Raw genomic sequence first — 22,777 nt, forward strand, 5'->3', positions numbered from 1 at the left:
CTTCTCTATCGCGGTTATGCTCACGCCTTGCTGTGCTGCGCGGTCATGAAAGCTTATCATTTGCATGCGTTTTTAAGCATTGCAGTTTAAAAACAAGTGGTTTTAAATATGTGCACGCTCTCAGAGAGCCTGTTTGTCAGTGCTGTCCGAGAGACACGCGACATGAAACCGCTGCTCATAGAGCGTGTGAGGACTGAACTGAGTGCTTTTTGCCGCCTAATTGGGCTTGAACGGTTAAAATTACAAATATTTATGTGTCAAAGTGACCATGTATTTGCAAGCAAACAGAGCCATTTATGTCTTAAGTTAAGGTACAGTTGAGAAAGACAAGGCATGAGTATAATGGATTTGTGCAGTCAGTCTTAAAAGGACAGCATCCAAATTTACCCTCTGTCATTATTAATGCTAATCAAACAACAAAAAAGAGAGAAAATCCCTCCCTGCTCGCTTTTTTTAATGTAGTATTGCTTGAAGTTTTTTTTTTTAGGTAGGTCTATTTCATTTGTCTTTGTTCTATTGTAGTTTTCTCTTTCTTTAACACTGTTTACTTGTCTTCAGTAAGCTTGAGAGTTTTTTTAAGGCTAGTATTCACTTTTTAAATGATATTGAAAATGGTGATAAGAATTATGTAATTTCAATGGTATGAAATAATGGTATGAAAAAAATTTATATTAAAAAAAAATAGTTATTTTTGCTTTTTTTAAAGCAAAAATAACTATATTGTGATATATCGTTATGATATAAAATGACTCATATCGTAATATAAGATTTTGGTCATATCACCCACCCCTAGATAGCCTCAAGCTGTTGTGGCACGGCGCAGCAACTGTCACGTCCGGTGTAGACAAGGTGTAATTGTTATTAATATTTTCATGCTTCAAAAAGTTGTCAGCTTGAAAAGTTTACCCGAAGATGAAAATTCTGTCATCCTTTACTCACTCTCATATCATTAAAACCAATATGACTTATATGGCAAAAGGTGATATGTTAAAGAATGTACTAGCACCTCTTTTCCATATAATTTAAGTTAATGGGAATCCAAGCTGTCAAGTTACAAAAAAACACAACTAAAATGTAAAATTCACCAGTACATCAACATTTCTCATTTTGTGTTCCTCTAAAGAAAGAAATTCATACAGGTTTGGAATGAAATGGTGATAAAATGATGATTTTTTTTTTTTTTTTTTTTTAGTGAACTATCCCTTAAAACAATTCTCAACAATTCAAATCATGGGGTTTGGAAATACTACAACCAGTAAATGATATTTCTCTGAATATCGTCATCTTTCAAATGTTTATTTTGCTTAAGTAGCGGAACAGTGATGCTGAGGGTCATTTACATATCTGTAAACCTAATAAGGCTTTTATCACCATCCACTGGTGACAAGTAATAATGAGATTGGTAATTTCAGCAGGACACTGATGTAATATTATTAGTACAAAAGTACTAATGTCTTTGGTCCCAATGAACATCATAACCTCTGAAATGATGATTAAACAAAAAGATTAGTAGTGAACTAATATTATTATCTGAGCACTTACAGTGATGAGCATGTGTTTATCAAAGACAAAACCAAATTAGGGAATAAGTAGAGGGATATACAATAAAGGCTATTGCTTTGAAGTACCGTTGAAGGACTGTTGCTTGTTTGTGGATTGCTTTAAGACAGAACATTTCATTTTAAAGGATCTATAGGCAGTAACAGTAAAATTAATACAACCACACTCCTGTTGTTGTAGTATTAATCTTAATAGTTTCTCTTCTGATCCCCATTCATAACTGAACATCCCTTGTGTTAGTATGAACATCACCAGAATGGACTAATAACATTACAACAGAACTGATGGGAAATAAGAGGTGAAGGAGCATTAGTCATTACGCTATAATCCCTCTAAAGCACCCTTTATGCTGATATGCAGTGAGTCACTGCCTGTGAATATAATAACATAATATTAGGAAGGTTCCCCACAGCACTTTCAAATGACCATCCATTAGGTACTTTCAAAAACAACACCTTAGTAGGCAGTTTAGTGTGGATTTAATCTGGGTACTGCATTAAAATGTGAACGTTTTGAAATATGCATCTGGACTGAAATTAATTGCGGGTAGTATATATTGATATCTATTGGGAAACAATACCAGGGATCCATGACCTTTTATATGAAACACACAATGTTGATGTCATGCAAAGAATTCAATGCATGCTTGTACAATTTCCAAATGACCTGAATGTGTTCATGCTTTCCCAAAATGCAGGCCCCCTTTGTGACTTGCACTTTGTATGTTTGCATAATTGATAAGGGAAAAACAATTAGTCCCTAGTCCTACCATGCCAGAGCTAAATCCATCCAGCATGCAGATATATCTCTCTAAAACATGTAAAGCAGCTCCCCAAAAACTGGGCTAAGTCATTTCTCTCTATTATAACATTCCACAAAATAATAATGATAATGGAATTTGAAACAGCGGTGGTAATGAAATGGGTTTCGCATATCAAAAGTGAGTTTAGTTATTGGATTATCTCCTTAAACACATCCAAGAAATCATCTATGCAAACAATCTCACAAACTTCCAATCATTATGCTTATAAAGGAGAACTGCATACTGGGTTAAAGAGATAGTTCACCTAAAAATTAAAGTTCTGTCATCATTTACTCACCCTGATGTAATTTCAAATCTGTATGACTTTCTTTCTTTTGTCATATACAAAATCTTGAAAAATGTTTAGTGTTTTTTTTTTTTTTTTTTTGTCCATACAATGAAAGTCTATATTTTGGAACGCAATAGGCCTACATATTCAATAAACGAAACTCACTTACTGATGGCTGCTTTCAAATGTTCATGTGGGCTTTGTGAAGAGCACTTGCGGAAAGCAGTTGTGTATGACTCTATCACATAAGCAGTTAAATTAATTAGCAATTAATTAAGAAAATGTAGATTTTTTTGGAATCGGATCATGACTCCCAGAATTGGAATCAGATCGGATTGTGAGGTGCCTATAGATTCCCACCCTTAATTGGAAGTAAATTCATTATGGATCATTACACATTCTTTGCTTTGAAAGTACCAAGTACTCAAACAGTGAGAAAAAAGAAATCCTGTATAGAAAAAAAAGAGATGTTATTCAAAATATTCAAAATGTCTTCTTTTGTGCTTTGGAGCGACATGAGGGTGATTAAACGATGGCAGAATTTTCATTTTTGGGTGAACTATTCCTTTAAATGATTGTAGCTATTAATAGCCATTTCACAATTAAGAATGACCGATGGAGGTATTAAACAAGCCTGATTCTGCCTTACAGCAACCCAAGATCCCACATCTGGGGCATCAAGCTGTCACTCAAAGAGAAAATGCCCTGAAATATCACCTGGTTAGAAGATCCTGTGTGCAATGTCAGAATAAAATCATCTCCGCATGCAGCCGATTCCGTACGTGTTCAAGCAACTACTATCCATAGAGAAGATTTCATTGGCAGGCCAGATTCCAGCTGGACATGCAAGTATATATTTACAACAGCAAGGATCCTTCCCCTAATCATCAATATTCACATTTCCTTCCTGAGTAAGAGGAAGGGAAGTGATAAATAAAAACAGCATATCAATATCTAAATATATTTCTCCTAATTCAAAGGGGTCCATCGTCCCCCTCCGTCTCTGGAGTGACAGGCTGAGAAAGGGCAAAGATGTCCTGGCACTGAAGTGTAGTTTTTGGCGAGGAGGTCTGAGGAGGTGGGGAAGGTTTCCTCTTCTCCGACAGAAGTCTCAAAATCTCCCCCACCTGGTCCTCCAGAGCTGCTAGCCGGCTATTTAACGTCTGGATGTCACCTTTTAGTTCCAGCTTTGCCTCATACAGGCTGTTTTGAAGCACAGCCTGTTCAGGGACAGGCTGAAATTGAATCCCCCGAAGGGTCACGTTACCCACTCCGGGACTGGGCTGATCGTATGGGCTCCTTTCCATCGAGGCCCTATCGTACAGGCTCCGTGAATCACCTACCCGGTCAATACGCAAGTCACTCTTTGTTATTCCGCTGTCGCAAGAATCAGTCTTGTGTAGTGCAGTATTCTCATCAGTCTCATCACTACTATTACCATTTCCACCAGGACCCCTTTCATCAGATCCCCCACCCTCTGCTTCCTGGCTCTTCCCATTCCCTGAGATGACATTCAGGGGCTGGGACACATCCCCCCACTCCTCTTCCTTCTGCTGCGGCTTCTTCTCTAGTTCCAGTGAAAGCATGGGCGATGATCCTGATGCAATGTTATGGAATCGCATCCAGCCTCGTCCCCTTCCTCCTCTGGGTCTCACGGGACTTGTTACTTTTAGACAATTCGAGTCCTCTATGCCAAAGCTGGGCTTGAGCTCCATAGCCTCATGGTCTTCACTCCTGTTGGGTTCCTCGGTCTGAACGTAGGCTAGAGCGTTCTGGATTGGGGTTATCTGTGAGACTGTTACAACGCTAGAACCACTGTTCCCGTTTCCTGAGCCAGGGGCCCCGTTTTGCATGGTGGTCACATGTTGGTGTTGAAGGGGATGGTGGCCCTGGTACTGGGACTGATATTGCTGCTGATGAAGCTGGTGGGACAGTGGATGGAGGTGATGTTCCACCTGAAATTGGTTCCTTTCCAGGTCATGCTGGGATGAACCTTGCGTACGCATCTCCTTCTGCTGCTTAAATTTTTGGAAAAGTTTGCGGACAGGATGGTCCACGGGGATGGACAAGGTCACCTCGTTTTTCTGGTGTCTCCTCTCTTCTTCCTCTTTCTTCACATCAACAATCTTGCGAAAAACAATCTGTGGAGACACAATGATATGTAAGAAATCTGAATGTTTGGACTCCTTGTCTGCACTGAATTAATTAATTAAAAACTTGATTCAAGCTCTAAAGAAGCGCTACAGATAGAATGAACATAAGACAGCATGAACATTTTTATGCTGGTTGAATCATCCACTGATTAATTACATCCGAACAAGAACATATTTGTCACGGCTAACATTGCAGAGAGTAAATTTGTCAACTATTCTTCACACTTGTGACCTTTACATACAGGGGAATAGGTCACCATATATAACTCCTGATAATACTTTAATCCCATAGCTAGAGAAGCCAGTTTCTGCCTCAGAGTATAAAACAATTAAATGTGTTTGTGTGAAATAAGTAAGAAATAAAGTGACATTTTGAAATGTGCAAAATATGTTTACCTTCATGGATGCAACGGCTTGTCACTGGGGCAGCACCCTCAAAGTGGCATCTTTGTATCTTATTTACCCCTAAAAGGTTCATAGTAGTACCTTACACCTTTCAGCAGAAGATAAGGTAAAAAATTGTCCCTTTAAGGGTACTGCCCCAGTTGTACCCCTAAAGCAGAGGTGTCCAATCCTGCTCCTGGAGGGCTTAGTCCTGCAGAGTTTAGCTCCAACCCCAATTAAACACACCTGAACCAGCTAATCAAGGTCATACTAGGCATACTAGAAACTTCCTTGCAGGTGTGTTGAGGCAAGTTGGAGCTAAACTCTACAGGACAGTGGCCCTCCAGGACTGACTTTGGACACCCCTGCCCTACAGGGTACAGGTACAAGTTTTGCACATTTTTTTCTGACACTGCATTTATGAGATATAAAGTCATACTGTGAGATATAAAGTCAAAACTGTGAGAAACATGGTTGCAATTGTGAACTAAGTGGCATATATCAGAAATAGTCACATTGTGGGATATGAAGTCAGAATTGGGAGATGTAAAGTCACAATTATAAGGAAGTTGCAGTTGCGAGATATACCTAGTTCTGCCACGAAACTCTAGATAGCACAGGGAATGAAAGGTTCATTGTTTGCTATAAGCTGGTCCTACAGAATTCCTCTGAAATCGTCTACCTCCCCCAGCTCCACCTGTCTAGATTCACTATGGATAATATTATGCTTTTTGCGCAGCAGTGGCATGGCTACATGCCAACAGCAGCGTGTCTGTTATGTATTGGCAGTAGCAAATCTCTATACATGCTCTGAAGCAGCAGCAATAACAGCAGCAGCAGCATGTGTAGCAGATCTGGTCCGCCAATGTCAAATTCATTAACATACCAAACTATCCCGAGAGTTATTATAGAAATAAAGTCACATTGTGACATGCAGTCACACTGCAAAGTATAACAATAAATAACGAAAAAAAACTTTTTACTGAATGAAACATTCACTGAATTTTGGAATGGGAACTATTATGTTGTGCAGCTGGGTTTATGTTTCAGCAAGAGCCCTTGATGATTTACACATCAGTGTAAAAGATGTAGTATTGCTCTCATGCTGGCAGCCAGTTACAGTATGGGGTCAAGTGCCATTGGCATGGTTCCTGAGGCATGACAGTATTGAGCAGGACAGTAGTACGCAAATGAAACTAACAACACTGGAGTTGTGCCCACTGGAGTGGTGGGTCAACATTCAGGTTCAGGAATATCAATAGTGTCTAAAGTTTTAGCATTTAAACCACCAATACCCAGAGGCTACCACAGATCTGTACACTGTTTCAGAGCTTTCACCCAGCAGCAACACGGCACCTCGCAGAAATAGATCGCCTGCCTGTCTTCCTTCCCTCCTCATCGCATCTCTTTCAGCTGTGTGCATACACATGGCACTAGCTTTGATCGCATACGTTTTAATTAGAGAGTGTTAATTAGCCACCCAAGCCCCCAAGCTGAGGACCCTAGGGAGGTCTGTACAGCCCCACCTGACATACTGAGGAGGTCATGCGGCCACACGGCTTGTTATTTTTAATGGGATTTCATCACACATTCAAAGACCAGCCTGGAATAACGCATTTTGTTTTGTGTAAAACTCACACTTGTACAGAGGTATAATCTTTATATCACTTACACATTTTAGTTACCATGAACTCACAGAAAATTACTGCATTCTTTTTCTTCACTATCACTGTAATGTGCGATAACATAACAGCGACCATGCTGACTTTAAAAAAAAGAATTCCTCCGGGCAAACATTGGTCTGTAGTGTTAAAAATAGAACCGAGCGTGTCACGTGCCCTTTAGTTATCCCTGTGCAGTCTTTCGGCACCCTGAAGTGCTGCGTCGCATGTCACTTCTCATCTCCCAGGAGGACTCTGGTAAATAATGAATCCAGCCCCCTTCTGCCTCTTCATATTATTTAAATGTCGCTTAGTACGAGCAGAATGAGATGGGAGTGATGGAGTCAAAAAAAAAAGTGAGAGTGGGCTAGGAATGCTGTGTAGCCAAATACAAAATAAGTGCTAGGGCACAGAATGAGAATGCTACAAAAGAAACAGAGGTGTGTGCTGTGATGGATGCTAAATATATTTGGAAAATGGCAGGAAATTGTTCTAAAAAATTGTGTTGGAAACAATAATCATCACATAACTGCTATTAACAGTTGTGACATTTAATTTGCATTCTGAAGTTAACAAACATCTATTTAGTTGCTATTCAGAACAGTTCAAATTTGGGTTGTACTGACATTAAAAGTCTGGCCAATACTGATAAGCTTTTAAAGGGTTAGTTCACCCAAAAATGAAAATTTTGTCATTAATTACTCACCCTCATGTCGTTCCAAACCCAACCCAAACTTTATTCAACAATATCTAGTGATGGACGATTTCAAAACACTGCTTCATGAAGCTTTGAAGCTTTACGAATCTTTTGTTTCGAATCAGTGATTTTCGAAGTCACGTGCTTTCAGTAAGTGAGGCTTCGTTACGTCGTAAGTGTTTCGAAATTTCAATGTTCAAGTTAGGAGTAATTAACATGTATGAGTTCCACAAACTCAAAGCTTGATAGTTCTGCTTACTTAAAATTGGGAACATCATAACTCAAAAAATTTGATGTAACTGATTACCTCAATTTTTTTGAGTTAGCCCAACTTATTCAGGTTTACAGTGTTGGATTTTACCAAAAACAGCTTAATTTGTGTTCCGAAGATGAACGAAGGTCAGTAATTAATGACAGAATTTTCATTTTTGGGTGAACTAACCCTTTAATTATTTTTTTGTCAAGTCAGATAATCCATTTATTAAAATTCAATGCTATTTTGTCTAAATAAATAGAAATTACAAAAAAGTAGGAACCATAAAATTATTATATACAGTATAAAAAAGATATACATTTTGAAATTGGCTAAAGATTACATTTAACAGTTTTATAAATTATTAGTGTTTTTAAAGACTCAACTTTAAATGTGTTAGATGACAACAAAAGTAATCTTAAAGTAAAGAGGGAAAATGAGCATATAAATTAAATATTCATTACCAACTGATACCAGTCAATTAAAAAATAGGCTATATATAATATTGCTATTAACCAGTATGGTACCAATATATAATGCATCTCAAGTTTAAACAGCCATATGTGTATCTGAGCAAACTTTTAAAACAATCCACATGCTTTAAAGGGTGAAGGGCAAAGCTGCTTAATATAGATAAATAATATTCTCTTTCCACTATTACACTGCATTCTCACATTCATATATAATGGTAAATGATACGTACAATATATAGGCGCAATGTGCTGTGCCCTTGGAATAAAAAAAAGAGCTGTGAATTATGTGGAGTGCCATTATGCCAGAATATAAAGAATTTACTCTTTAGCCTCAGCTATGCACGCTGTTTAATTATTCCCTTTGTGCAGCCTCTTATTGGATAATGACAATTATCACAACGCTCAAGCTATCTGCTAAATAAAAGCAGAGACAGAAAGAAAAAAAAACATGTGTCAACAGCCTGCATCTCTGCTGCAGAGGAAAACTGATTAGGGATTTATAATGATCTCTTAGCATCAATGGGGAATTTTAATGAAGAATCCAATATTTCATTTACACTCTCTGGAGCCAGTGTTATTATTCTAACATTCTTCACCTGTGTGAAGTGACTTTTTTTCCTCTTCCAACAAAGATGGATTGTATAATTGGAATAATTGCACAGGCATGCTGGGTCAGTCTTGTTTTATTTAACACAGCTGTGAGTTCATTTCTGGACAGAAACTCAAACTAATGAGCTGTAGTATTAGAGTAGTGTTGCTGCATGTCTGAACATAAAAAACTGTTCAGCCTGCAATTCAACAGAACTGTCACCGTAAGAGTATCGGGGACAAATCTACACAGCATTTCTTCTAGATTTCCTGAGATAACATCAGCCCCACACAGCAACAGCGAATCAACCAATGGAGTAAGTTAGGGGGCGGGGCTATCTGTTTGGCCAACCAATGGCAGACGATTTCGCCTGCCATTCAAACGTTCAACAGGGAACCGAAGAAACAAATTTTTTTTTTTGCCGTTGTGTCAATACACTGAAAATTATTGGGGTCCTACTGATTGTTGTTTTGGACCCTATTGACTTTCATTGTATGGACAAAAAATAAAAAAAAGGTTGAAACATTCTTAAATCTTCTTCTGTCATTCAGGTTTGGAACAACCTAAGGGTGAGTAAATGATAACATGAGTATATGATAACAGAATGTTTATTTTTGTGTGAAATGTCCTTTTAAGATGAACAACATTATCAAGAAAAAATGTCAAAGAGGTTAAGTTTACCAGTAGAAATTGTCAGTGTAACACATAAACACCAACTTTAAACCATGTGGAACGTCTTTAGTGGTACTTGATGCAAACAGATTTTGGGACAGAAGTAGAGCAGATCAACGAGCTCAGAAAACAGGCTACATGGTTTCAGAGGAAAAAAGACAACATGAATGATTTATCTCACTTATCTCACTTCCCTTGATTTTAAAGTGCCCCTATTATGCTTTTTTGAATATTGCATTTCATGCAGTGTGTAATATAGCTGATTGTGAATGTAAAAGGTCTGCAAAGTTTTAAAGATCAAAGTGCACAAGAAATAAAGTTACTGTCACCTAAAAGAATTCGAATCGACTCTGAACTGCCAAAACGAGACGTCAGCAATTCCAGTTTCACTTCCTGTTAAAGTGAAACCTATGTAGGTTTGTAACAAATTTGCATAATGGCAGCCTATGTTCTTCATTGGCTGCCCGCAAACAACATCTACTTTAACCCTCAAACACTGTTGTTATAGCTGAGGCCTGGAAGAGTTTGGTTCATGTTGTCGACATGTCGAGAAGATGCAAATCTACTTTGCATGCACTAAATTCAAATATGGTAATGAATGTTTTGTTTCTGATACGTGCTGTAAGCAGTAAACTAATCACTACAGATTGGGCTATCTGACCTCTTCAATAAATAAGGTGATGTGCGATGTACACTGCTCAAAAAATTTAAAGGAACACTTTGAAAACACATCAGATCTCAATGGGGAAAAATATGCTGGATATCTATACTGATATGGACTGGGTAATGTGTTAAGAACGAAAGGATGCCACATCGTTTGATGGAAATGAAAATGATCAACCTAGTTGATCATTTTCCAGAGGACTGAATTCAAAGACATCCCGAAAATCAAAGTGAAAAAATGATGCAGCAGGCTAGTCCATTTTGCTGAAATTTCATTGCAGCAACTCAAAATGTCACTCAGTAGTTTGTATGGCCCCCACGTGCTTGTATGCATGCCTGACAACGTCGGGGCATGCTCCGAATGAGACGGCGGATGGTGTCCTGGGGTATTTCCTCCCAGATCTGGACCAGGGCATAACTAAGCTCCTGGACAGACTGAGGTGCAACCTGGCGGCGTCGGATGGACCGAAACATTATGTCCCAGAGGTGTTCTATTGGATTTAGGTCAGGCGAGCGTGGGGGCCATTCAATGGTATCAATTCCTTCATCCTCCAGGAACTGCCTGCACACTCTCGCCACATGAGGCCTGGCATTGTTGTGCACCAGGAGGAACCCAGGACCCACTGCACCAGCGTAGGGTCTGACAATGGATTTCATCCCGATACCTAATGGCAGTCAGGGTGTCATCGTCTAGCCTGTAGAGGTCTGTGCATCCCTCCATGGATATGCCTCCCCAGACCATCACTGACCCACCACCAAACCGGTCATGCTGAACGATGTTACAGGCAGCATAATGTTCTCCACGGCTTCTCCAGACCCTTTCACGTCTGTCACATGTGCTCAGGGTGAACCTGCTCTCATCTGTAAAAAGCACACTGCGCCAGTGGCGGACCTGCCCATTCTGGTGTTTAATGGCAAATGTCAATCAATCTCCACGGTGCCGGGCAGTGAGCATAAGGCCACTAGAGGACATCGGGCCCTCAGGCCGCCCTCATGAAGTCTGTTTCTGATTGTTTGGTCAGAGACATTCACACAAGTGGCCTGCTGGAGGTCATTTGTAGGGCTCTGGCAGTGCTCATCCTGTTCCTCCTTGCACAAAGGAGCAGATACCGGACCTGCTGATGGGTTAAGGACCTTCTACGGCCCTGTCCAGCTCTCCTAGAGTAACTGCCTGTCTCCTGGAATCTTCTCCATGCTCTTGAGACTGTGCTGGGAGACACAGCAAATCATCAGGCAATGGTACGTATTGATGTGATATCCTGAAGGAGTTGGACTGCCTGTGCAACCTCTGTAGGGTCCAGGTATCGCCTCATGCTACCAGTAGTGACACTGACCCTAGCCAAATGCAAAACTAGTGAAAAACAGTCAGAAAAGATGAGTAGGGGAAAAAAAAATGTCAGTGGCCTCCACCTGTAAAACCATTCCTGTTTTGGGGGTCATCTCATTGTTGCCCATCTAGTCATTAACACCAAAGCAGCTGAAACTGATTAACAACCCCCTCTGCTACTTAACTGACCAGATCAATATCCCAGGAGTTTACCTGACTTGACAAGCTATTCTCTGATTATAAAGTGTTCCATTAATTTTTTTGAGCAGTATATATTATGAAGAAACTAAAGTGTTTTTTGACTTTGGATGTATATAAAACTATTGTAGAAAACATCAAAAACAAAATGAGGAACCTTTAAAATAGCATAATAGGGGCGCTTTAAATGAAACAAACTAAATATTCACCAAACGCCTAACCAAACTGCTTTTCTTTATAAGTATTGTGACATAAATTAAGGGTAGCTATTAAAAAATGTTTGGTATACCTGACACATGCAATACTTCTAAACAAAGCAATTATTTAGCTGAACTATTTAGGAACTGCTCTCAAGAGATGTCCAACTTAAATGGTACAGTTTCTCATTTATATGCCTAAAATGTGAGCTCTGGGAAATACTGTAAGAAACTCATAACAGCATTTTATCAAACAACAACAAAAAAAAAAAACAGTCTGCAGTTCTGAGAATAAGAGAGTGTTTTCTCTTTATCATCTTTCCTCTTTAATGCACCTTCAATTTGGGCTAAGTATGCTAAATATATTGTGCTAAATATACAAGAATGTTCATTTTTCATTATAAATTAAGTAAAATGTCAATGATACACACTTAAAATGAACGTGATAATTACAGTAGGTTTTACACAAATTGTGGAGCTCATGCAGCTCGATTGCTGCTGCTATTAAGGCAAAAGAGAGACAAACCAAATACTAAGACATTCTGAGTATTCAGTTAGACAGATGCCACAGAATAGAAGCAATTTAGTGGTTCTTTGTTTTGCATGGCAACATGACAGAGGTTTAAAAGTGTGTACTCATGAAAAAACAAGCCTTCAGAGTTCATTAGCTCTCATGTAACACGTACTGTATTCAGGCAATAGGCTGTCTAATAAGTTAAACTCTCAAATACCTGTTTCTTTATGAAATACATTTAGTTAAACAACAAAAAAGGTCCCTTTTCAAAAGAAAATATTCTCACAATCTTGTTTATTCCCCTTGGACTTTGGCTGGCTTTGATAAATACATGAAAGGAATGAGACGACACTTTCATCACTCATGACAAGAGCCACATGGAACATAACATGCGCTGACAGTGACTGAGTGACAGACAGCAGGAATGGTGACAGTTACACCGCCTGCCATTTCCTTGGGGATGAGGTGGATTATGAGAAAAAGGCCTTAATGTACAAAAATCCATTTATTTCTTCTCATTCAGGTTGTTGTTTTTTATGAATACCATTTCCTTCTCACAAAATATATTGATATGCATTAAGATAAACATTATAAATGCTACTGATTTTGCTACTGATTACATTTACAATATTTACTTTTATTTAAATTGGTTATTGATGATAAAGCTACCAATGTTGACATCACATTTTTGAAAACTAACACAAAAGTAAGCCTTAGTTAGGGCTATAATGGGAGATAAACATTAAAAATGTTTTGAAAAAATTAAACAATATATGTCTAAATGCCCCAAATTTGCAATAAATAAATAAACAAAATGGAATAAATAACTAAAAAGTAATAACAAAATAATAACATACAGCATATTTTAGTTCAGTAAGCACTGTGGTTAAGTGGTATTTACAGTGATGCACCATGAAGCTTTTCACATGTGAAGGTTAACAATGAAAAAGTATGGAGAGTTTTCTAGTTATAAAATCCGTTTCCAACTTTTATATGAGCTTTTTTTTTTTATTAAGCCTGTGTTCTCTTGGGTATTCTGATACAAGAGAAGAAGAAATGTGATAAACTGTATACAGTGTGTGCACATGTAATGTAAGAGTAATTTATATTTTATATGTAGCTAAATTATCCTTTACTGGTTTGGTGTTTATCATTCTATAGAGCAATAAGCACAACCAGCAATGGAAAATGAATCAGAAAGTCAAATGCACAGCATGACTGCTGACACTTCTTTTTCTTGAGAAGCATGAAAACATTCTCCCTCGTTCTGGTTTGCATTGTGACACGGCTTGAAAAGGTTACAAGTCATATTATACCCAGGTGCAGAGATCCTTTTTTTATATTACATGATAATCAACTCACAGGGTTTATTTCTGTGCCTGGTTTGAAATTATTCAAATTACTCACATTAGCCCTGCTGAGGTGTAGTAACAGCAGCTGTTGAAAGCCTTCCAGTCTCTGTGTTCTTTCGTACAGCTGATGTAGCTTTAGTTTTGTTAGAAACTGTTGAAAATACATCCATTTGCAGCTGAAGATAAATCAAATATCTTTGGACTGGAATGCCAGTCTAAGCAAGTGGTTTAAAGCTGAACCTAATTTGATCGCAGTCACACTCTGCTATCCCATGAGCAAAATGCAACTACTGTATATGGTTTCTTGCTTATTCTGGGTTTCATTTCGTCAAACTTCTGAACAGTCCCACTGAAATGTGAATATACCAAAAGCAGAAAAAGGTCATTTACAGTGACTTACACTCAAGATGAAATACAATATTCCTCAATACTCCACTGGTCTTGATTATGAAAAAAGATGATAGAAAAGTCAAATAATCAAAAGATGCATTTGGGATTGTTTGAGCTTATTTCTGTTTTTTTTTTTTTTTTTTTTATATATATATATATATATATATACTTACAGTATGGAGATCTGCCTAGCTGCAGAAGTTTCCTCCAGTTCAATCAAACACAAATAAAGTCTTTAGACTCACTCAAAAATTACAGGAATATGTGTTAGAGCATGACTGGAACTCAATTTTGAAAGATGACTGCACACTTCTGCTTTAAGCGAAAAGTGTATATCAGCCGAAAATAAGCCATACTATAGGTTGTAAATAAATACAGGGGCAAATAAACTGAAAAATGAGACCCGCAAGGGCATTTGTTTTTATGGTTTTTATTACTATAGTAGTTATGTTTGGGTGTGAAACAACTTAGTGACATTTGCTGTAGGAGATTTGAAATTTTAAGAAAATAAGCTCATGAGTTTTGAAAGATTCAGATGATTTTCTGCAGTGCAAATGGGTGTAAAAGCAAAAAGCACAGAGAATTGAAACAAAAGTGCACTAAGCCTTCCAACACAGCAAAATCCAACAGTGTAGATTAATGGGATCTGGCAAGCATTTTCTTTCGCAGCCCCCCTCCCATTCAACACTCCTCCACTTTGCTACTTTAAGTATATCGGGATGCTGAAGATCTGCCAGAGATGGGGTCCACTTCACCCTCCATCCCAATGCTGAGGCATCACCAGCCTGGGAACACCCCGCTCAGCATTTTCCAAACGCGTCCAGCCAATCAGCAGATTACTGCCCACTACTACAGAGTCAGGACTATGATAGTCCCTCTCAGACGATCACGTTCATTTCTCTGCATTCAGACATTCAAGTGCCTCTTTTCACTCAGCTATAATGCTTCCTGTCAAAAATACAATGGCTACAAAGAGCTGGTGCCATTTTGCAAGCCATAAAATTAGAGTCTCTGCTTGGGGATCAATACCTATCTTGGCCTTTGCTCTCTCGAAGCCAAAAAGCTGCATTTAATCAATTCATGTCTCTGCCTACAGACCTGGCAGCCAACTTCAACAGAAACTGCAAAGTCTAAAGGATCATTTCCAGATCAGCACAGATTTAATGACAATCTAGTGGAATAAATCTTGAGATACTAACAAAGAAGAAAATCAGCCAAGAATGGACTAAAATAAGTTATTATTAAATCATTATTCATTCAAATAATAAGTTAGATATTACCTTTCTACGATATAGAAATAAAACAAATATTAAAAGTTTTGGGTTTCATTTCTAAAGAAAAAAGGGCTCTTCTACTGCTAGGATTCATGTTCAGTATATCAAGTTTCAGATATTATCTATGTGCAATCTTTATGTTGTTCAGGATTATTGAATTTATTTAATGTCTCCACAAAGTTTACAGACGTAATATAGACTGAGTTCAGGACAAATGCAGCTTTATGGATACTTCTGAAGTAATTTTGGTACATTGATCTATCCCTTAAGTAGAAGCCTTATGGCCCATTAGAGTTACTATTTTTATAGATAATTTCCACAGTGGCTATAGAAAATATTATAGTGATAATTATAGTTGTTTTGGGTCCCGCACAGTTTCCAGGAAGCATATGTACAGATATCTCATACAGCAGATGCTGTGCCCTCTGGAAACAAGACGGAGCAGATCTAATTGTTTCTATTTATTATTTACCAAAGAAAAATGGAAAAAATGTGTCTTGCCTGTTTGGGAGACTACTGACCACTTTTCTTCCACAACACCTCTCAAAATGATCTAATACTTGAGTGTTCTCTGTTTCATGTTTTTAGATGCCCATGTATGCACACAGACACACAACCATATGTACAACCCGAATTCCGGAAAAGTTGGGACGTTTTTGAATAAAATGAAAACTGAAAGACTTTCAAATCACATGAGCCAATATTTTATTCACAATAGAACATAGATAACATAACAAATGTTTAAACGGAGAAATTTTACAATTTTATGCACAAAATGAGCTCACTTCAAATTTGATGCCTGCTACAGGTCTCAAAATAGTTGGGACGGTGGCATGTTTACCATGGTGTAGCATCTCCTTTTCTTTTCAAAACAGTTTGAAGACGTCTGGGCATCGAAGTTATGAGTTTCTGGAGTTTTGGTGTTGGAATTTAGTCCCATTCTTGCCTGATATAGGTTTCCAGCTTCTGAAGAGTTTGTGGTCGTCTTTGACGTATTTTTCGTTTAATGATGCGCCACATGTTCTCTATAGGTGAAAGATCTGGACTGCAGGCAGGCCAAGTCAGCACCCGGACTCTTCTACGATGAAGCCATGCTGTTGTAATAACTGCAGTATGTGGTTTTGCATTGTCCTGCTGAAATACACAAGGCCTTGCCATACAAATGAGCCTTGGCCCACAGGACACGACGGCGCTTCTGGACCATTTTCAAATATGACTTCCTTTTTGCATGATAGAGCTTTAGTTGGCATCTGCAGATGGCACAGCGGATTGTGTTTACCGACAGTGGTTTCTGTAAGTATTCCTGGGCCCATTTAGTAATGTCATTGACACAATCATGCTGATGAGGGCCTGAAGACCACGGGCATCCAATAAAAGTCTTCGGCCTTGTCCCTTACGCACAGAGATTTCTCCAGTTTCTCTGAATCTTTTGATGATGTTATGCACTGTAGATGATAAGATTTGCAAAGTCTTTGCAATTTGACATTGAGGAACATTGTTTTCCACAATCTTTTTATGAACTCTTTCACAGATTGGAGATGCCCATCTTTACTTCTGAGAGACTCTGCCTCTCTAAGACATCCCTTTAATAGCTAATCATGTTACAGACCTGATATCAATTAACTTAATTAGTTGCTAGATGTTCTCACAGCTGAATCTTCTTAAAATTTCTTGCTTTTTCAGCCATTTGTTGCCCCCGTGCCAACTTTTTTGAGACCTGTATAGCAGTCATCAAATTTGAAATGAGCTCATTTAGTGGATAAAAGTTTAAAATTTCTCAGTTTAAACATTTGCTATGTTATCTATGTTCTATTGTAAATAAAATATTGGCTTGTGTGATTTGAAAGTCTTTTAGTTTTCATTTTATTCAAATTTAAACCGTCCCAACTTTTCCGGAATTCGGGTTGTACTACAATCAGACAATTTTCTCATATTTGCCTATTCTACACTAATTTGATTGATTGATTAATTTCTAAAAAAATCTTACTGACCCCAAACTATTGAATGGTAGTATACAGTTTATACACACACACACACACACACACACACACACACACACACACGCACACAGTTTGAAGTTTCCAAGTCTATCACATGTCCTTTTTACAAATTCAATAAAACCTCATTATGTGTCAGCTAGCTAGATAACAGTACCTTGGTGTCAAAGAACGACAATGACATGTATGAGATCAATAAATGTAATTCAAACATCACAGTTTTTGAAAAGGTTTCACTGAGGGACAGATACAAATAACCACACCGGTCATTGCACCAAACAACTGTTCTAAGCACAGCTTATTATCTGTGTGGACACACTGTTTGCTGTTGATTTCTGTATGAATCTTTCTCTTGTTGCTGAGAGAGCATCTCTCTGCCTGTCCTGTTGGTAATGGAGGGGATGACAAAGTTGCTTCGCCCACCTTATTGGCAGGGGTTTGCAGCTTTCTGAAGGCCTTGTAAATCTTGTTAGGAGGAAAGCGTGGCAGGTGTGGAGGATTCTGCTTCCTCTTTGCGTTTGCTGCCGAGATGAATCAGCTCAGGCAAAAAAAGACTCCGATCTGACACTAATCAGCAGCCAAAGACAAACAGTTGTGAGCCCTGTGGGTAATGGTGAAGTATTCATTTGAGATTGGTTTGGATTGTCTGCTGATCTAGCAAAGGGATTGTCTAGTAAACATATGGCTACAGAATGGGATAGACACTCTCAGGCCATTATTTTTGAACTGTATGTTATATACAAAGCTATCTGTCAATATCAAACAATCATAGGTTGTCAGTTCAACAAATCTTCATGTGATCTACTCTAGCCAATATGAACCACAAGTTACTTTAACTGAAAAAAAAAAAGAAGAAGAAAGTTCACAGGAACAGGCCAAGCGCACCGCACAGCTAATCCATGAGTTGATGTAGAGCCGTGAAAATATTCACTCAATAACACCCTGGACCACAGGCCTGGGGCTCTGCTGCTCGTTTTTGAGAGACCTTTCCTTTTTAAATAAATTTACAGGGCTTTCACTAAGCTTTTTTCCTTCCAATCAGAACCTCAGTGAGCCGTTCAGACCAGTGGTGTAGTCTAAGTGATACGCAGGTATACGGCGTATAGTATACCCACTAGGAAAGGTCAAGGATTTTCCGTATACCCACTTAAAAAAGTGCGAGGATACATAGCATCCAATAAATAGCAAAAAGCTTTGTTTTGTTGCTTTTGACATGAAACAAATTCTCATATTTTAAATTCTCCCTATTTTACTACAAAATAAAAAAACAAATACCGTTTTGGCACCCTTTAATGTGGCGCGACATAGTACCTCAGCTCAAGAGAAGCAGCAGCGTGAAGTGCACATGAACTCATCCTCTCTTTCACTTTAATACCAGTTACAGCGCAAAATAAACATGAATGAACATATGAAGGTATGTTAAAAGATACAGTACAACTTACCGAAATACGCATCATGTTTCGTGTAATCGCTTAATCTGTGTTTCAACCGCGGAAAGACGTTATTAACAGCTTGTAAACAATGTCACGCAACATCACATTTACCTCAGAACAAACATATTCAGTGACCATAAACTCGTTAGTCAACTAGAAAAATGAACTCTAGAGAGGAGCATTTAGCTAAATATAGTATAGTAAATATAGTTAGTAGGCCTATTATATCTTTATTATTATAAAAATCTGTAACTTTATTATTATAAAAATATAAAAAATTCCCTTAATTTAAGTAATGTAATTTAAGTTTGTATACAAATCAGTTCATTTTAACCTTCAATATTAATGTAGTACCAACTGATTCCCATGTATATTTTACAGCATTAGTTGAGAGATTTTTTTTTTCTTGAGAAAATTTGCCATGTACTGTACCTGATATAGGCTACAGTATATCCAAATAACTGATATCGAATCGAATTGCAAGCTTGTAAATCGAAATGCCTAACTATGACGACAGACTGGCAGGAAATGGTGCAAAACAGAAAACAAAGTCCAAACAGGGTGATATTGTGACATACTGATATAAGCCTCATCTTTCCATTATTGTTAATAATAGTTGCAACTTGCACTCTTAAATGTGCATTGAAAATTGCCAGCTGATAAAACCTATGCTCCAGGGACCATATTCATATAACATCTGAGGCTAAATGTAGATCTTAACTAGTTGAGTTAGATGGTGATTGACACTAACAGTAAAAAATCAGCCCAGTCTCTCCAGCTGTAAATGTAATTGGCTGTTAAAGTCTTGTGTTGCTTATAATAAATTGACATGTTGATAACACACACATAAGCAGTTTTTCAGAATGCTCTCAATTACATGTAGCCTACAGATGCATGTTATGCATTATTGAGTGTGGTGGTGCTTATAGAGTGTCGCTCTGGGACGGGTGAGTATGAGGCTGGAAGGGAAAAATCACAGTATACTCACTATAAAAAACTAGACTACACCACTGGTTCAGACATTGACCAGTGAAGATAATGAGGGAGTCTGAAGGACAGCTGAAAAAAGTTTGAGTTGAAAGGCTGTGAATCTTTCATTTTTCTAATTATGCTGCCTCAAGACACATTTTTTTAGGACAAATTCTAAGGCATTATCACATGTTCACACAATCCCAGAATGAAATATGATAAGCTCAGTGAAAAAAGTAAGTCCAAGATGTTGGACAAGGTACGAGAAATAAACATATAATAGCCCACTACTGTTCAAAAGTTGGGGGTCAATACAATCTTTTAAAAAGTAATTAATACTTTTAATCAGATGCATTAAACTGACCAAAAGTGTCAATAAGGACAATTATAATGTTACAAAAGACACTGAATACTGGAGTAATGGTTGCTGAAAATTGAGCTTTGCCATCACAGGAATAAATTACATTTTAAAATATATTAAAACAGACATTTTAAATTGCAATATTATTATATTATACTATTTTATTACAATATTATTGCAATAACAATATATTTCATAATATTACTGTTTTTACTGTATTTTTAATGAATGCAGCCTTGGTAAGCATGAGACTTCTTTCAAAAACATTAAAAAAAAATTACTGACCCCAAACTTTTAAAGTAGGGAGACAGGGAATGGGGATGGTGACATTACTGTCTGTATCTTAGAGTTCTTTTAAGCCAGTGCATTTAAAATGTGATTAAAACTAGTTACAAGTGTCAGCTATTAAATGTAGTTCCAAGCGTAGGTTCGGGAGGAGCCTAAATATTCAGTCCTGTCAATCATCATTATGAGCGTATATAAGCAGCAGTCACTGCATCATCCCAACGACAATTCTACTGGCATCCATCCTCCTCCCCATCTCCTCCTCTATTTCTTTTATTCTTCCTCTGCGCAGTACCGTTATAGGGGGGTTTAGCTCGGAGCTAAGTTTGTTTACCACTAACTATTAAGACTGAATGGGCAGGAGAACTTGTGAAATTACATAGCTGTTATCTTTGCAGCACAAACAGAAAATGTGTGGTTTAGTTTTAAACACGAGGAGTGAAATGTTACAATTCACCCAATAGTCTGGGTTAGTTGTAACAGACCCTGGGGTGAGATGAAACATTATGATATCCACCAGAGTGAGATGTAACATTATGAAATAAGGATTATAACAAAAAAAATCAGTTCTGAAAGCTTTTTATTCAACACAGACTTTTTAAACATAATTGGTGTGTGTGCGTGTGGAACAAAAATGCTCATTTTACATCCCTCAGTTTGTCTTTCTCTTCCAAGACTTTGGCCGGGGGTGTCCAATCCTGCTCCTGCGGGCCATCATTATGCAGAGTTCAGCAACAACCCCAATTAAACACACTTGAACCAGCTAATCAAGGTCTACTAGGCATACTAGAAACTTCCAGTCAGGTGTGTTGAGGCAAGTTGGAGCTAAACTTTGCAGGACTGTGGCCCTTCAGGACTGAGTTTGGACAACCCTGACCTGAGGCATACTAAAAAAAAAAAAAAAACATAAATACAACTAAAAATGTACTTGGGGTAGGCTGAAACATGCTTCATTGACGTTACAACTAACCCAGGGTCTTGTAGCCATGAACTAGCTCACCTTACAGCTAACAGCCAAAACATTAGCGCTAACGACTTGAATGAAAAATATCTACACAGATATACAATAACTTTGATGAGTTTAACTACAAAGCAGGAATTGCCATAACAAAAATAAATTAAGTAAAAAAAAGTTACTTTCTTACATCAAAATTAGTTTTTCTCCTCTAAAATCTGCTGTGTCTGTCACAGGGCTCTACTTTTCTGCATGTGGAATAAGGACTAAACCGAGCATGTGTGAAGTGAATCAGGTGATTTGTAACTTGTTCCTGATTGGAAAAATTGGAATTGTTACAATTAAGCTGTGTTACAACCATCCCCAGTCTCCCCCTATAAATAAATATAATTCATTCAGTAGGCTATAGGTTATCACTAAAATAGTCCAGTGTAATGACAAATTGATTCTATTCTCATACACACAAAATTTAAAACAATGTAAGTTACTTTAACATATCACTAATGTCAGGTTAAGACTACACAATATCAGCCCTTTTTTGGCAAAATCCATTTGACGTAGGGTGTCGTGGTGATTCATAAACGACAATGGTCGTCGGGACACAAGAATGAATCATTTCATATAGTGTGTCATAGTGGACGCGTCTGCGACTCTTCACAATGTCACGAAATAAAGACTAGCATGTTTAATTTTTGTCAGTCCTCCACAACAAGCTCCGTCATATCTGTGATGCTGACCAATAGGAGCACAGAAGCTCTTCTGTACACAGCTTTCAAACATGGCAAAACGACAGAGAGATGATAGTATTGGTGCTTTTAAGGTGGAATTATGCAATGGAGGAAAGGTTCGTGGAGCTATGGCAATAATACTTCTGCCTTTATGATGTTTTCTCGAGGGACTACCATGACAGAGTGAAAAAAGAGAAATGCTGGTGAAAGATAGTGGAAACGCTTCATTAAGCTAGTACAATCATTGTTTGTTCATGCTCTTGTTTCCGGAAGTCAGTCACTAGTTCCGCCTTTTCAATGACATCACACAAGCCTATAAAGACGGCAAGCGGTGATTAGTCGGGAAGCAACGTGTAGTCTGACATGTTTCTTGTCCACGACACGAAAAGAATTTAGGAGTCAAAATCGCATAATCTGACACAGTGACTATCGTAACAGACAAAAATATTGTGTAGTCTCAACCCAATCTCACGGCAATTCGTACGTATTTTTACGAGTTGGCTAATTCGTACAAATTCGTACAACCTCACTCGTACTTTTTTTGCTAAATCGTACATATTTTACGAGTTGCAAAATTCGTATGAATACCCCTAACCTAGCC

The 22,777-nt window shown here is 37.9% G+C and overlaps 1 protein-coding gene across 1 annotated transcript in view; it reads right to left on the minus strand.

Annotated features, from left to right (window-relative positions):
* Positions 1 to 525: 525 nt before the first annotated feature.
* Positions 526 to 22,777, minus strand: part of kcnh5a (potassium voltage-gated channel, subfamily H (eag-related), member 5a) — a 113,563-nt gene continuing 91,311 nt past the window's right edge. The window contains exon 12 of the mRNA XM_051875355.1: positions 526 to 4,792. Within this exon, the coding sequence (XP_051731315.1) occupies positions 3,626 to 4,792 (1,167 nt within the window). The 3' untranslated portion in view covers positions 526 to 3,625. The remainder of the gene's footprint in view (positions 4,793 to 22,777) is intronic.

Source organism: Ctenopharyngodon idella, chromosome 20, assembly GCF_019924925.1.
Source record: "Ctenopharyngodon idella isolate HZGC_01 chromosome 20, HZGC01, whole genome shotgun sequence".
Lineage (NCBI taxonomy): Eukaryota > Metazoa > Chordata > Actinopteri > Cypriniformes > Xenocyprididae > Ctenopharyngodon > Ctenopharyngodon idella.